The sequence below is a fragment of the Pogoniulus pusillus genome, chromosome 36 (assembly GCF_015220805.1).
Source record: "Pogoniulus pusillus isolate bPogPus1 chromosome 36, bPogPus1.pri, whole genome shotgun sequence".
NCBI classification, from domain to species: Eukaryota; Metazoa; Chordata; class Aves; order Piciformes; family Lybiidae; genus Pogoniulus; species Pogoniulus pusillus.
In genome coordinates, this window is record NC_087299.1 from 9987331 (window position 1) to 10003157 (window position 15827).

General features: G+C 53.2%; 1 protein-coding gene across 3 annotated transcripts in view; it reads left to right on the forward strand.

Annotated features, from left to right (window-relative positions):
• DISP3 (dispatched RND transporter family member 3) overlaps nt 1-15827 on the forward strand; it is a 100356-nt gene that overhangs the window by 70657 nt on the left and 13872 nt on the right. For all 3 annotated transcript variants that reach the window (XM_064171696.1, XM_064171695.1, XM_064171697.1), the window contains exons 2-8: nt 8244-9180; nt 10378-10597; nt 12065-12201; nt 12635-12769; nt 12992-13152; nt 13512-13651; nt 14381-14526. In XM_064171696.1, coding sequence (XP_064027766.1) covers nt 8253-9180; nt 10378-10597; nt 12065-12201; nt 12635-12769; nt 12992-13152; nt 13512-13651; nt 14381-14526 — 1867 coding nt within the window. In that variant the 5' untranslated portion in view covers nt 8244-8252. The remainder of the gene's footprint in view (nt 1-8243; nt 9181-10377; nt 10598-12064; nt 12202-12634; nt 12770-12991; nt 13153-13511; nt 13652-14380; nt 14527-15827) is intronic.

Genomic DNA, 15827 nt, shown 5'->3' on the forward strand with positions numbered 1-15827 from the left:
AGCAATAAATTAGCAGCTTATGGGGAGGCTCTGGAGAGGGGCCTTTAGGAGAGGATGTTTTGATTAGTCCCAGAAGCACAGGGTGCACACAAGCAGGCCATTGCGGGGCAGCTGCAGACGGCAGAGGATGCACAGCCAGCCCTTGTCTTCCTACTTCCTCCTGATGCAAGGAGCAGGTGTGGGGAGCAGGGTCAGAGCAGGACCATGCAGCTGAGCATAGAGTGGCATCAGTGCCCATGGTGACGTTAACCAAGGAGCCCAAGCATGGGCTGGAATAATAAATGACTGCTGGGCACTGCCAGCAGGACTTGGCTTTCCTTTTCAGGGTGACAGTGGTGTGGGAAGCTTGAGTTTATCCACACAGTCTTTTGGGAGGGCAGTTTATTCCAGGGGATTGGAAACTGGTGAATCCCCTCTTTGGTCTGAGATGCCTTCCTGGAGCAAGTGACAATGCTTGGGATAATAATACAAGGCCCTGGTTTGTGGCAGCCATCTGCATTTAATGATCTGTAAAGGCTTTGCCAGGAACACAGGCGCTCAGGGGGAGACACCAGCGCGTGGAAATCCACACACCTTTAACAAGCTTGTTATCTGGGGCCCCTGGGAGCTGGGATCCAGGCTGCTTTTGAAGTCTGTGTCAGAGCACCCAAAGGTACACAGCTGAGCCAGGAGCCAAGCCCTTTACTTAGCAACAGCAAGAGGCTGGGGCTCAGGCAAAATCTAAGCCATTTTTCTAGTGGTTAGGTAAGTCACTTCTGCAGCACATCAGAGTCTCAGCTTGCTTGGCATCCCTGTGCAGAAACCTCTAAGTGCCACATGCCTGAGTGACAGCATGGCCTTATCGTTAACGCAGGCAAGGAACTCAAGTGGTAAACATGGCAGGAGGCTGCGAGGCATGTTTCTGAGATGATAACCAAGAAGCTGTCTTCTAACACTTACAATCATTAGCTGTGATAACCAGCAGCAAATTATTTTATCAGGAAATTCATTTTCCTGGCAATGACATGCAAGTCAGTGAAGCTGCTGTGTAGGTTTACCCCTGCAGCAGTCCTGAACACACACGGTTTGATGCCAACAAATCCTGGTGACCTTTCCCTTTGAAAAGTGCCAGACTCAGTACTTTGAAACAAGCCTTTGGGGGAAATGTATTGTGTTCTTTTGGAGTTCTGTTACATCTGTCAGGACACAGATTCTCCCTGGAGCCACTTAGGAAGTAACCGTGGGACAGACTTCATGGCTGCTATCCACTGGAGCCGTGGTGGGGCTGCCTCTATTTCCATGTGGAGGCCTCCCTTGATCCAAGGCTGTGGGATCAGTCTTCTTCCTCATTAAAGGAACATTCAGGAAAGTGGTGGTGATGAAATAGGAAACTCTGGTTGTTGAGCCAGTTCTTCTTTACAGGCGTCTTACTCCTAGCAGAACACAGCAGAGCTGCTTTTTGCTCCACCTTGTGCCTTTGCTGTATGTCCTTGTGGGGCACAGCTGGATTTTCCATCCACCTTCTCCTTGCCTGTTCTGTGTGCAGGCAGTGGCTTCTCACACAGCAAAGCAAACGTCTTTTAAGCCAGTCTCTCTCCCTTTCCCCCATGCACTGTCCCTGCAGTCCATTTGCTTGTCTGCATGGCCAGGTCAGAGGTAAAGTGAGTTGAGGGAACTGCCAGTCCTTGCAGCCTCTGGCACCATTGAGCCTTTCCGAGGTGGCCCAGGTACTGGCACGCAGGTCACTCATTAGCATAGATGGTGTGTAGCTGGCTCTGGTTGTGGAGGCTGATGTCTCTTGGCAGCAGAGAGGTCACGTTGCACAGGGATGGTTTCAGTTGATGTTACAGCTCCAACGATGCTCGCAGAACACAGCAGCGTTTGCAGTCTGCTGCACACAGCCCCCATCTGTGCTGTTCCCTGCACTCTAAGAAATGAGGTGTGTTGTGTGCCAAACCAGGCACCCACAATAGGTGTCTGTTTTCCCTTCTGGTCTCCTGAGCTCACACATCTGTCAGATGGGGACTACACCCCTTCCTCAGAGAGACTGGAGGAGATTCAGTTCAGTCCTGTTTGTTCAGCCCTCAGACTCTGTTGTGACAGGCAGTGTTGAAAAGCTCATGAGGAAATTAATAATTCTGCCTCTGAGCCAGGCTTGGGCAGCGTGCAGGAAATGAGGCGTGAGGCCAGGGGCTGAACAATGAGGAGAGAACGAGGTAGCAAATAGCTGCTGGCCTGGGCAGCATCATCCACCGCACGCACTGGTGGAGGCCAGAGGCCCTGCCTTTGGACACTGGGCTTGGAAGGACAACTGCACTGCAAGGCCTTTGCAGAAGAGGGGCAAATTAAGGATGCTGTGCCAGCCCTGAATTTGGCATTTCCTGACTGGTGAGTGCTTGACTTTGCAGCTAATCTTTCCACTCTGGTTTTGGCATATAATTATGAGGTGATCTAATCAGTGCTTGTCAGACACAAGGAACAGCAGGCAGGTGCAGGCAGGAGAGCCCCCACGCTGTAGGCTGAGTGCTCCAACCAGCCCCTGTCCATTCTTGTAGCAGGTCGATAGATCATAGGATCATTTAGGTTAGAGACCTTTCAGATCACTGAGCCTGGCTGGTCCCTTCCATTTCCAGCTGCTCTCATCTCGGGCAGTTTGTCAAAGTGCCTATAGGGGGAGAGAAGGGGAGTAGAGTCAGCAGTGAAAGAGGAGAGCTCCGTCAGGAGTGTGCATGCATTTACTTGGTTTCATAAAGCTTGGGAGATCAGAGAACCCTTCATCCTGTAGCTGTTCTCTGGCCTCGTGTGGGTGAGAGCAAGTGCAGATGGCAGAGCTTTAGATACATATATATAATTTAAAAAAATCTTTTTGTTGATTTTTTTTCCCACCAAATATATTTACAGGATTGCACTGCAGTTCCATCAGCACTGTGCTGCTGGAGTAGTTTCTTGTCACACTGATCTGCAGAGTGCCTGGGGTCTGGCGAGGGCTTTGTACATCTAACCAAAGGATTTAAACCAAGTGGGATGGGAAATGCAAAGGGCCCAGGAAGATAAAATAAACCAAAATAAAAACAACCAGAAGAAAGCCCAGCAGATGAAAGCCTTGTTGTGTGCTGTGCTGTGCGACGAGGAGAGCAGTCAGGATTGATTTACAGCGGTGGAGCCCGTCCAACCAGCAGTTTAAACCAGTGCCTTTAAGCAGCCTCTGCATCTCTGGGCTTTTATCCCACTGGAACAGGTTCTGGGCTGTGTCCTCAGGCACAGGTTCTGCTCAGTAGCTGAATTAAGGCAGTGTTCTCAGAGGTATTTTGGGAGATTCAGGCTCAAGTGCCCAGTCTCAGATGTCCTGTGCATGCTTGTCCAGCAGTGTAACACCTCTGCAGGTCAGACCTCCAGTTAGGGTCCCAGAACTTCTGTTTAGTTCCTCCTTAATGTTTCTTGTTTCCCACTGCTGAGAGCTGGTCTGCCCCAGCAAAGGCAACATGCTGGTGTTACAGCTCTTTTGATAAAGGGCCAGCTGAGAAAGCCCTTCCTGCTGGTTCCTTCTAGACTAGCCTCAGTGATTGAAGTGCAGAGCCAAGCTGTGGTCCCGAGTCTCAGTGCACTGTGGAGCCCTGCTTTGCAGCTGGCACCCATTAATGATGTACTCCAGTTGTTTTACGCAGCCAGGGCTGCGTGGAGTGTCCTGCAGCAGAACAGGGCCTAGGAGGCGCCGTGCCCATCCCTGCTGTCAGCTGTGCATCACTACAGAGGTGGCCCTTGGCTGGGTGCTTTTGCAAGCACAAAACCATTTCTCTCCTCCTTGGAGGAATTTTATATAGCAAGCAACGGGGCCTAAAGCTGCCTTTGGTAGACAGTCCCAAGAGTTTTCAGGAATACAGAGGACCACAGCACTGCCTGCTCTGCTCTGAAAGCTGTGCCCATGGGAGTTAAAAATGTGAAGTTTAATTATTTTGTCGCTAGGCATCTCCCATTTCACAGAACTTGTCTTTCCCTCCCCTCGCAGCCTCGTGCTCTCTTGCCTTGTCTCCCTCCAGCTTGCTGATGTACAAGGCTCCCTCTTTTCCTATGAGGAGGAACAACTGGGTAATTGAAATGGAACACTAGTGATGATTTTTTAATCTGAAAGTCAGCATTAATTAGTCAGGTCGAGTGTAATTAGCTTCCTCATCTGTCACTGCCTCTCCCCAGCTTGTCAATGACTTTCCGTTCTCCCAGATTTCACTGGAAAAGAGCTTTTGTCACCTGGGAGCTGCATGGCTGTTTTGTTGGCTGGGGTGCAAGTGAGTGGCAGTCCCTGCAGGTTGTTGGGATCTGAGCTGGATCCCACCTGCTGCAGGCATCAGAATCAGCAGATTCTGCCGATCTAAAGGTCTCCCAGGTTTGGCTTTGTCCCTTCTTTTCTGCTGTGTCCTAACTGTTCCAACCTTGTGCTCCGTAGCCCTTCCATGCATGAAGTGTTCCATTGGTTACGTGGATTTGACTGGTAGGCTGCAGCAAGACGTGGAGCATGTCCAGCTCACTGCTGAACAAGAATGCAAACAGCACTTCCCGATTCAAGTATTTCTTTGCTAGCTCCTTTGCCCTCTTTTCTTCACCTTTCTCTGACTTAATGAAAGCTGTGCCTGCAGCAGCACCCTAAATCTGAGCCAGGAGATTCTGCCACTCTGCAGAGTCCTGACTGGTTCTGAACTGGGGGGAAGCCTGTTTGCTTTGGAAAGGGCAGAGGGGAGCACAAGAGCTCTGAATGCCTATCCCAAGGGGCTGGATCAGTGCCTCTTCACCAAAGAAATGGATCCAAGGCTTCTAGGAGATCTCTCATCCACTGTTCCTTCTGTCCTGGAGCAGAAGTGAGCCAGAGCTTTGAGGACTGCAGGATTAGGTCCACTGTGCATATCCTGGAATTGAAAAAGTAACTGGGCCACGCTTCAGTGCTGGGAGTCCCTGGGCAGTACTGGAAGTGTGGAGGGAAAACAGGCCAGTGCTCAAGCAGAAAAAATGCATTTCACTCCCTTCTGGCTGATTTCTGCGTTTATCTCCCCCGCCGACTCAGCTTGCTGTGGTTTGGGGTTGGATAAGCTTTCATCCTGACCCAGGCAGGATCTGAGGGAGGCAGGGAAGCCGGACGAGTCCCAGGGGCGATGCTAAGTGAGCTGTGTCTGGCTCTGCAGCCGAATCATCTGGTGAACCCGCTTTTGAAGGGAGCCCGGAGCCGTGGTGGAACTAGGGCAGGATGAGACACGTGCTTACCCCACATGCAGGGGGAGGTTGTCCCTGCTGGGGACAGCACAGCCTCCTGCCCTGCCCTCGCCTCTGCCTGGACCCAGTCTTGATCCTTCCCTGGCTCCGTTCTCGCCTGAGTACAGATAATCTTGGGGCTTCTCCAGGATTTGCTGTGCTGGGGTCTGTACCAGCAATAGAATTTGTGCCAGTCCTTGGCTGGAGAGCAGAATGCCGTGGCCAGGATACATTGTGGCTGCCCATCTGCTGCAAGGTGGATTTTGCAGTCACTGTGGGAGTGGATGGAAGGGCCAGAGGGAGATGCCTGAGGTCTGATCCCTTCCTTGAGTCGAGGATTTAGTTCTTGGTTAAAAAAGAAGATATGATTCTTCCTTTGCTGCCTTATTACTACCTCAGCCTCTCTCATTTCCCTTTCTTATCACGTGCAGGCTCTTCTGTTTCAGGATTAGAATCTTTTTCCTCCTTCTTCTCAGTAGCTCAATAAATGGGAAATTATTATGGCTCTTTACCTCTCTTTCTAAAGAGAAAATAGGTTTGCTTCAGCAGGTCTTGCAGTAGCTCCATCCTGTTGAAGGAGAGCCCAGGCCAGCAGAGAAAGGGCAGCAGGATGGAGTGGAGGTGAGTGTGTGTGCACACCAGCTGCACGCAGGGGGTCCCTGAGGCTGGCAGCTACAGCCATGCAGCACCAGTCTGCAGGGCTAATGTGAGCTGAAGGTCTTGGGGGCAGAAGGGTGATGGTCCTTGTCAGCCCACTGATGGATGGGCGTTAGACTGGCCAAGGGCTGGCATGTACTGGGGATGCCTGTCTGCAAACATGAGTAGTGTAGGGGCAGCTGGAGCTGGCACTCTGCTGGGTTTGAGGGGGGGCTGGTGTGGATGCACAGGTCACTGCTCTGCACTGCTTTGTCAGCACTGATGGGATTCTAGCTGCTCTGTGGGGAGGGTTTGGGTGTGCAAAGTGTGAGAGAAAAGGCAGAACTGCAGTAAAGAGCATCTGGGGAAGGATTTGTATGCAGATTGAAGGACCTGGGAGAGCCTCCTCCCTGCCATGACAAAGTCAAGCTCCCTAAGCAGCCACAGAGCACCTGGGTATGCATGGCCACGGAGCTGAGGCAGAGGAGCCCCTGCAGACCTGCAGTGTTGTTTGTGTGCTCTTGGCTTCAGCCCAGTGCTAACGGCACAGGCAGTGATGCTTGGCTGTTCAGGGAAACTTTCAGGTGCTCCCTGGCTGCTTCACATTCTGCATCCTGAATATTAAAGAAACATTAATGGAGCCTGCATCCAGCTAGATTTCTCCTGGCTTGAAAAGACCCCTGCTTTGCTTTCTTCTTGCTAACAGCCCTGCATGTGAAGGGGGCAACAGAGCAGGGTTTTGTGAGCCACCCTCTCTTCACCCTATTCCTGGGGATTGGAGGTCTGGCAGAAGAGGGACTGTGGCCATCTGCCATCAGTGGTGCCCATCTGGTTTGGCACTGAGATTGCAGAGCAGGAGGTGGATTCAGCAGAGGCTTACATGTGCCCTCCTGCTCAGCTCTCTGCAGCCTGGCTGAGCTGAATGAGCCAGCTGCAGGAGCCTAACCACAGTGAGAGGTGGAAGGTTCCTGTTCTGACACTGACAGGAAGGGTGGGATGTTTTGGGATCGTATCAGCTGCAGATTAAAGCCACTGATCCATATCCCTGCTTTCCCTGGTGTGTGCAGGAGCAGGGAGACTGGAGCCTAGAGGTTCCCTGTTGCCCACAGGCTCTGCCATGCTGGGAGCACTCTGCCCAGCCTGCCGGCACAGATGCTGTTGAGCCCCGAGTGAATCCATGGGAGCTGCTGTAGCTCCTTTGGAGTCCCTGCGGCATCACCCAGGCTGACCAAAGCCAGGGACACTGTCATGACCCTTGCTCCTTGGCACATCCTTCCTCTGCCAGGGAGCATTTCTGCCCCATTGCTGTTCCTCCTGGTCCCAGTTCAGGCAGCAGCCAGGCTCTCTGAGGCCCTAGTGTTAAGGGCTGCTGGCAATTCATCTTCCTGCTGATCTAAGCCCTGTTAAGATAGAAGCACTGGCTGGGAGCAGAGCTCCTAAATTGCTTCTGGCCAGTGTGTAAGTGGCTTGGAACTGTCAGGGACAAGTAACAAACTGAGGCTGTTCATCCACCCTGTGTACTGGGGCTGCTGGGCAAGGCAGTGACACTTCCAGGATCTGGGCTTCGCTCTTGGGGACCACCACTTGTGGCTTCCTGTTTTAAGAGGCTACCACACAGCACCCAGGAGAGATGCATGGGAGAGTCTGAAAGCCTGTGGATGCTGGCAGCTCCCAGAGTCTCCCTTATTTCTTACCCCTGTGTGGGCTGAACAGGGAAAGTTTCCTCTTTCTCCTTACATGAAGGCAGTAACTGCCTTTGCTTCCTGATTGTTCCATAGGAGCGAGGAAAATCCACTCTGTAAACCATATCCCATAGGGGTAGAAGGAAAACGTAGTTGTTCAGCCCCTTGCCCACCCACACTGGTGGTGCAGAGGGAACTGGAGCAGGGCACTTGAGGGGCTAGAGCAGGGTCTGTGATTTCTCTGTGAGGACTGGTGCGTGCACGTACATGTGTGTGGGTGCTTGTGCTTCTGGGCTGTGAGGAGAGGAAGGCAGAGGCCCCTGCATTTTTCATCTGGTAGCATGAGCTGTTCCTGGGCATGAGAACCAGGTTAGCTAATTAAAAGCTCTGCTGCTGACTCGGAGAAGCACACTGTGAACCCCCGTGCATAGTGTTCCTGGAGCCCTGCAGAGCCCTCTTCTGTCAGAGCACTAAGCTGGCACTGTGGTTGAGCTTACCCTGTCTGGTGTCTCTGCCACTGGGTGTGGGATGCCCTTTGTGAACCTATAGCTTGAGTGACTGCAGCAGACCTGTGGGGTCCTGCTTTGTTGCTGAGGGTGCAGTGTGCTGTCCTCCCCGGCTCTGCGGCAGGGGCCCTTTGGCAGCTGCTGTGCATTCCTGGCTGTGCCCGGGGACGCCGCTGACTGCTTTCTCTGCCTCTTCGTGCAGGCGCTGGCCATGGACGCCGAGGATGACCCCTTGTTACAGGATGCCTGGCCAGATGAAGAGGATGAAGATGTAGCCTTCGGCTCCCGGAAGAGGCGAGAGAGTGCTCTGTTGTGTGGGAAAAGCCCCTGCAGAGTCAGGCCCCTTCGTGTCACGCTGCCAGTGTCTGGCTTCTGGAATGTTGTTGGCTGGGTATTTACCAACCCCTACTGTGCCAGCTTCATCCTCTTTCTGGGCTGTGCCATCCCTGCCGTGCTTGCCATTGTCATGTTCCTGCACTACCCAGCCCTGGACATTGACATCTCCTACAACGCCTTCGAGATCCGCAACCATGAGTCCTCGCAGCGCTTCGACGCTCTCGCCTTGGCCCTCAAGTCCCAGTTCGGGTCCTGGGGGAGGAACCGCCGGGACCTGGCTGACTTCACCTCTGAAACCCTGCAGAGGCTCATCTTTGAGCAGCTCCAGCAGCTGCATCTCAATGCTTCCCACCTTGGGGTCAGCACCCGGGTCAAGCGCAGCAGCCCGGAGAGCAGGACGAGCTCCCCCGAGCCCCAGCCCCACCTGAACCCAGGGAACCGGACTGCCCGCACCGGCAGGGGTGCCCCACGCTGGGACTACTCCAGCACTTACATCAGTGCCAACACGCAGACCCATGCCCACTGGCGCATCGAGCTGATCTTTCTGGCTCGGGGGGACTCTGAGAACAACATCTTCACCACCGAGCGCCTGGTCACCATCCACGAGGTGGAGCGCAAGATCATGGACCACCCTCGCTTCAGAGAGTTCTGCTGGAAGCCCCACGAGGTCCTGAAGGACCTGCCCCTGGGCTCCTACTCCTACTGCTCCCCTCCCAGCTCCCTCATGACCTACTTCTTTCCTACTGAAAGGGGAGGGAAGATCTATTATGATGGCATGGGGCAAGACCTTGCTGACATCCAAGGTGAGCTGAGGGCCCTGAGTGGGGGCTAGCTTGTTTGAAGCCTGCAAGTTCAGTCAGTCACTTACTGGTGTACAGGCTTGTGCAGAGAGGAACAGTTCCGTGTTGTCCCATGGGCATTTGTCTTTGCTGTGCCAGGGCTCCTTTTCAACTCTGCCAGCAAAGCCCCTCCAAGCCCAGGCACACAGACCCCAGCAGGTGAGCAAGAGGGACAAATGCAGGGCAGTCCTGTGTTGTGCAGATGCCTCCTACTGACCCTTGTCCCCAGCAAATGACTGTGGTTAACTAGAGGCATGTTAGAACAGACAATGATGAGCTTCCCTGCACCACAGAGCAGATTAAAGAGGTCTGTGGGCTGCTCTGGAGCTCGAAAGGCTGCTTGTGAGTCACCAGCTGTAAAGACTCTATAAGGAGAGGAGGAGGAAGGCCCTGCCACCTCCTCCCAGCTCTGTACCCTGTACTGTGCCTGTCTAGTACAGCAGAGGCTCTGGATGGTGAGAAAGGGGTGAATCATGAGGAGTCTGTGGGTGTGATGTGGCTGTGGGATGAAGCCTCCATCTGTCTCCCAAGTACAGTACAGGCTGCTGTCCAGGCGCTGTACAGGGAGCAGGCAGACAATTAACTCCATCTGCTCCAGTGTGTAGGCAAAGGTAGTTCTGCTGCTAAAATAGAGAAGAGAATAGTTTCTGTGTTTTGTGTGAACTCAAGGGAGCTTGCATTTTAGGGGTAGGCAGGTTGTGTGTCTCACTCAGCACTAACAGAGTGCCTTCATCTCTGCATCCCTCACACATAAGTACCAGGTCACAGCAGAGCCAGGACTCCACCTGCCATGGGTTTTGTTTGGCTCTTGTGCTTCCCCATGTGATGGAGCAAATATTGGCCTGGTGTAGGAGCACTAAGTGCATCCAGCAGTATTGATGGGGAGGTCGTATGCACTGCTGCTCGAGGGAGCTGTGGTTCTAATCACATCCTTCATGGGGAGCTGCCTGTAGGCCACATCACAAGCAGAGTCACAAAGCAGGCATGGAATGTGAGTGCAGTCCAGCTTTCCCCAGCCTCTTGCTCTCTGCAAGTCAGCAGCAGTCAGTGTCACTGATGAAAGAGAGGATCACTCCCACTTCTCCTTTGCCAGACCAGCCCCTGTGCCTTGCCAAGTCAGCTAAGCAGGATCTACAAAAGCAGTGCTGCTTTCTGCCGCAGGGTCCCTGGAGCTGGCCATGACCCACCCTGAATTCTACTGGTACGTGGATGAGGGCCTGTCTGCCGAGAACAGGAAGAGCTCTCTGCTGCGCAGCGAGATCCTCTTTGGAGCCCCACTGCCTAGCTACTACTCGGTGGAGGACCGCTGGGAGGAGCAGCGCCACAAGTTCCAGAACTTTGTCATCACCTACGTGGCCATGCTGGCCAAGCAGTCCACCAGGTGGGGCTCCGTGCAGACAGGGCAGATGCCCTGCTGGCAGTGGGTGAGAGCAGAAAAGGCAGAGGGTGCTGCTTTTATTCCACTGAAGGAGTGGATGGAATAGGCCCTTCAGGGTGCTGGCTCTGGTCTGACAGCCCTGCAGCAACCATTCCCACCTGGAAGGCACAGAAGGCTTGGGATGCCAGCTGGGACCGAGGGTCAGTCTCAGTGGCCACAGACCAAGCATGTCCTCTGGAGATGGGCTCAGGCACAGCGTTCTGAATGAGGGTGGGGAGCACCTGGCAGAAAACCACTCGTACGCTTCCCTTTAATGCCGCTTCCTACTGCAGCAACCTGCCAGAGACATCAATAGAGACAAAGAAAAGAAGCCAAAGATTGTATTCAGTGCCTGCCTTTCCACTCAGCCCCTCTCTGGCTTTGGATTCTTTCTCACAAGTCCAATTCCACTGACTCCAACAGAGCTGCTTCTCTGCCTTCCTGGTCTGAATCTAGCCCCAGCTGGTCAGATGCAAAGGGTGAAATGGGCTGTACTCAAGAAATCAATATGTGGATCCAAGTCTGCTTTTGCTCATGCCAGGGTTAATTCCTTCCAGAAGTGTTTATCCTTTGCATAGAGAGATGGGGAGGGGAGGTTCAGGGCAGAAGTTTCAGGAGGTGCTGCCTTTTTTCACCACCAGGTCTGTATGACTTTCGTTGAATAAGACTCAATGGTGTGAGGGAGACGGTCAGGTAGAACTAAAAGAGTAGCCCAGTCTCCAGCCAGCTGAGGGAAAGCAGTGAGTCCCAGTGTCAGTGTACCTGCTGCCCTGCTCTGTGCCCCAGTAGCTCCCAGAACAGATGGACATCGATCTTCAAAAGCAGAGTGAAGCGCAGGCAGCCCCTGCCAGCCCTGCAAGCAGGCAGCCACAGAGCGTGCCCAGCACTGGCCTGGCAGAGCACACTGCGGTTAGGGAGAGCTGAGAGGTTCTGAAGCTTGGATTCCTGATAGCTTCCTGTGGTGAAGTTATTGTACTCCTGGTTAAATTATCTGGGATTACTTCCCGTCAGAGCCTGCTTCCAGAAGCAGGAGCTGGTAAATCATCTGGTTTCTGATAAGCCCTCACTCTGCCCACATCCGCTGCTTGTTACCTTTGTGCTCAGTATAATAAGCAATGATTAGGATTCCAGATGGGGTCGGTTTGAGGGCTTCAGGAGCTGCCTATTAGTGCCAAAGACCCACCATGCACTGGAGGCATTTAAAATATATTAGATGTGCTCTTCTATTTTCCTCCCTTCTGTGTGAACTTCACCTCCAGCAGCGACCTTGTTCAGCCTGCTCTCAGCTGTTTCCTCAGAGAACTGCCAAGTTTATGACAGCAGTGACCTCCTTTGGCTCTGGGGGACACACTGTCCTTCAAACCCCCTGGCTCAGCTCTCTTTGCACTCAACCGCCTACTCCTCTTCCTTCCTTCATATCTTCCACCCCAGCAAAGTCCAGGTGCTGTATGGAGGGACGGATTTGTTCGACTATGAAGTGAGGAGGACTTTCAACAACGACATGCTGCTGGCCTTCATCAGCAGTAGCTGCATCGCTGTCTTGGTCTACATCCTTACCTCCTGCTCAGGTAGGCTGTAGTCACAGCTGCCCTGCTCCCAGCCACACCCAGACATGCTGTGGCTCTGTGGCTGTGCAAGCCCCAGGAGAGGCTCTGGTGCTCTGACACCATCCTGGCTTTGTGCCACAGCAGCATGCAGAAGGTCATGCGAGTCTGATTCTCCAGAGCAAAGATCTGTGGGCAGGGTTGGGGGGAGGCTCACAGAGAACAAGAGTAAGATGCAAATTCCCATCCTACCAGTGTTGGTAAAGCTGATGTAATTTCATGGATGGGCCTCATGGGAAGGGGTCTGCAAACTGTACTCTGCTCTTGCAGCCCTGAGCTCTTCTGCATCACCCACACCCTCCAGGGAGCCAGTGTGCCACAGGGCGGGTGCGAGGCATCTGCTCCGGCAGGGGATGGCCAGCAGGACTGTCTGCTCCATGTTCCTCTCCTCCTCTAGTGTTCCTGTCATTCTTTGGCATCGCCAGCATTGGGCTAAGCTGCCTGGTGGCCCTGTTCCTGTACCACGTGGTGTTTGGCATCCAGTACCTGGGAATACTCAACGGTGTGGCTGCCTTTGTCATTGTGGGGATTGGTAAGCACATTCTTCCTCAAAGCTGCTGTGCTGCCTTCCACAGCTCCTGCCTGCAGGAGAGGGGAGGTGATCATGGCAAGTGCAGGCTGAATTGTCAAGCCTTTTCCCTCCATTGCCTGTGAAGTGAAACTATTTGCAGGGCAAAAGTTTGAGGGGAAAAGAGATTTTGGGCATGTGCCCCTGCTGTGAGCAAAGTGTCACAGTGCCCCCCTCCTTTCCCAGGGGTGGACGATGTCTTTGTTTTCATCAACACCTACCGCCAAGCCTCCCACCTGAAGGACCTGCGGCTGCGCATGATCCACACCATCCAGACGGCAGGGAAGGCCACCTTCTTCACCTCCCTCACCACAGCTGCAGCCTATGCTGCCAACATCTTCTCCCAGGTACACTGCACCTTTGCCATTTGGGGCTTTCTGGTTCTGCCAGCACCTTGTTTCTGGCCTCTCCCTCAGCATGGGGGGGTACTGGATGTGCTCGCCCTAAGAGCACTGCCCTTGCATGCTCTAAGGCAGTGGCCACTCTGCCTGTATCAGCATCCAAGGCAATATTTCTTGTGCCACTGATGAAAGAGGATCCAGTGGTCGTTGGGCTCCAGCTCAGCTCTTTATTTACCACATTTGCTGACTCCCATGGCTGAGGTCAGCGTGTGCTATTCTCACGTTCCTCCAGATCTCTAGACTGGGATCTCCCAAGGTCTCGCGCCCCAGGTGATCCCAACTCCATGTTCTCTCGCTTCTTGTAGATCCCAGCCGTGCATGACTTTGGACTCTTCATGTCACTGATTGTGTCCTGCTGCTGGGTAGCTGTGCTCTTCACCATGCCAGCTGCTCTTGGAATATGGACCCTTTATGTGTCCCCAGTAGAGAGCTCCTGTCAAACCAGGTGAGCTCTGGAGCCTCCTTGTGTGGGTGGGAAGTTGCTGTGGAACTCATTGCCAAGGCAGCGTGCAAATCCCTGTGCTATGCTCACAGTTATGCTCATAACCCTCAGGCACCTTGGCTTCACCATTCCTTGTTAGTCTCTAACAGAAGGGAAATTTACCTTCTGCCATTCCAGATGGAAGCAAATGGAAGGGTCCCAGTGTATGCACAGGTGCCTCCCAGGAGCCAGACTGCAATGCCAGCCTCTTCCCTGAATCCCATGGAGTACCGAAGGCACTCGTGTCCTCAGAGCACTTACAGCACAGCTGAATCCTCATGCTGTGGAGGCACAAGCCCTGCAAGGCACGCAGATCAGCATTGCTCTGCCTGTGAGCAGCAGATCTGTACTTGAAAGTCAGCACACTTCCCCTTCCCCTGCTCTTTAGCAGTGCAGGTGACCTGGCCTGATTTAATTCATTAGCAGGGAGATGAAAGTGCCATCACTCAGTGCCCTGGGTTCATGGCTCAGCCCTGCACTGTCTCTAGCCCAGACTGCTGCCAGAGCATCTCAGCCCCTGACCTCTTCAGCACTCAGCAATGGAAATTGCTCATGGCAGAGCCTGTTGTATTTCCGACTAATTGGAGCAGGCTGTTGCTGCTCTTCTTGTCACTAAAGGAGCCCACTGGTAACTCTTTTCTGCATGTGTGGCTTAAAACTCACTCCTTTGTCTCCTTCTCTGCTCCAATCCAGCTGTAGCCAGAAGTGCACCAAAAAGAGTCCCTTGCACCTGGCTGAAGATCTCTTCATTGCCTCAGAGACCACCTCCAGAGCAGGCAGAGAGACTCTTCCCTATCTGGACGATGACATCCCACTCCTCAGTGTGGACGATGAGCCTGGTATGTGCCTGCTGTGTAGTGCCATCGAGGGGACCACATTTCCCTGGTCATCTTGCAGTTCTTCCTGCCACTAGCCTATGCCTGTCTCTCTTTTTTCACTGTTAAGCTGAAGGTGGTGCTGTCGCAGGAGATTGTAAGAGGCTGAACTCACTAATGGTTGTAAGTTGCTTTGAGCTCTTCAGTGCGTGCTGATATTTGCATTCTAACTACTTTGAATCTTCTCTCTAATGAAGATTGTACTTTCTGCCTGGAGTCACTGATAGTGACGTGGATATGGCCATGAAACAGCTCATCCTTAGCCCCAGGACAGCTCACCTTTGATCAGAGTTTTCCCCTCTTCCCTAGCATTCAGAGCTATGCATTTGGGAGGCTTATAAGAGAACGGTTTGTTGTTCTCTAGCATCACCTCCTCAGAGGGTCTCCTTTGTCTTGGCAAGAAGAGGGCAGTGACTTTTCTGAGCGCACATAAGCAATCTAGTCAAAGAGCAGGAGGTAATCCTTTCAGGCCTGATAGAAGATAAGGGTGCTTACAGGGCCATGCTCTGTTACACCTGGCTTTTAAAACTGGCTGGGATCTCTTCCTTTTCAACTCCTCCTCTACCCGGTAGAATTTTTCTGGGCAGTGAAAAGCTCTCAGGCCCAGCGGCAAGCTGGAAGTGGATGCAGTGGATCAGTAGCTGAGAGCCCATCAAGCCCACAGCAGTGCAGACACCCTTCCTGCAGAGCGGACTGAGCTGCCTTTGAGGGGCAGCTGAGCTCTGGCCCTGTGCTGCAAGAGCTGGGTCCTAAGTGCAATGGTAATGGGTGGCAACAACTCCTTCGCCTCCCCTGGGCAGAGTGAAGCGCAGATGCTTTTCTCCAGGGGCCCGGGGCAGCAGGGAGTTTGTGAAGAAGCAAAGCAGCTTGTTCCAGTCGGTGACCAAGCCTGGCTTGTGGGTCTCTTTGACCCCATGACAGAAAGTGACCCTTTCTCACCCATAGAGAAAGGGCAGACGCTTTGGTATGCCTGGGCTGGAGTGCAGAGATCAGAGAGGAGTCAGGCTGGAGGACTGCTGTGCACAATTAGCTGTGAGCAATACTTAGAGGGACAGGTAGGCTCAACAAGTGTGCAGTGTTCCTGCGACCTTATGGGTAGTGTTAGTAGGATCTGGCAGACAAGGAGCAGCCTGAGGCACAGGCTTTGAACTGAGCTATGGATTTGGAAGTGTAGTCACCACATGGAAGTGACTTGACAAAGGTACTTCCCGTGACATCCCGGGAAGTCACTGCCTCTGCCTGGGTCTCACTCCACCTCTTTGGCT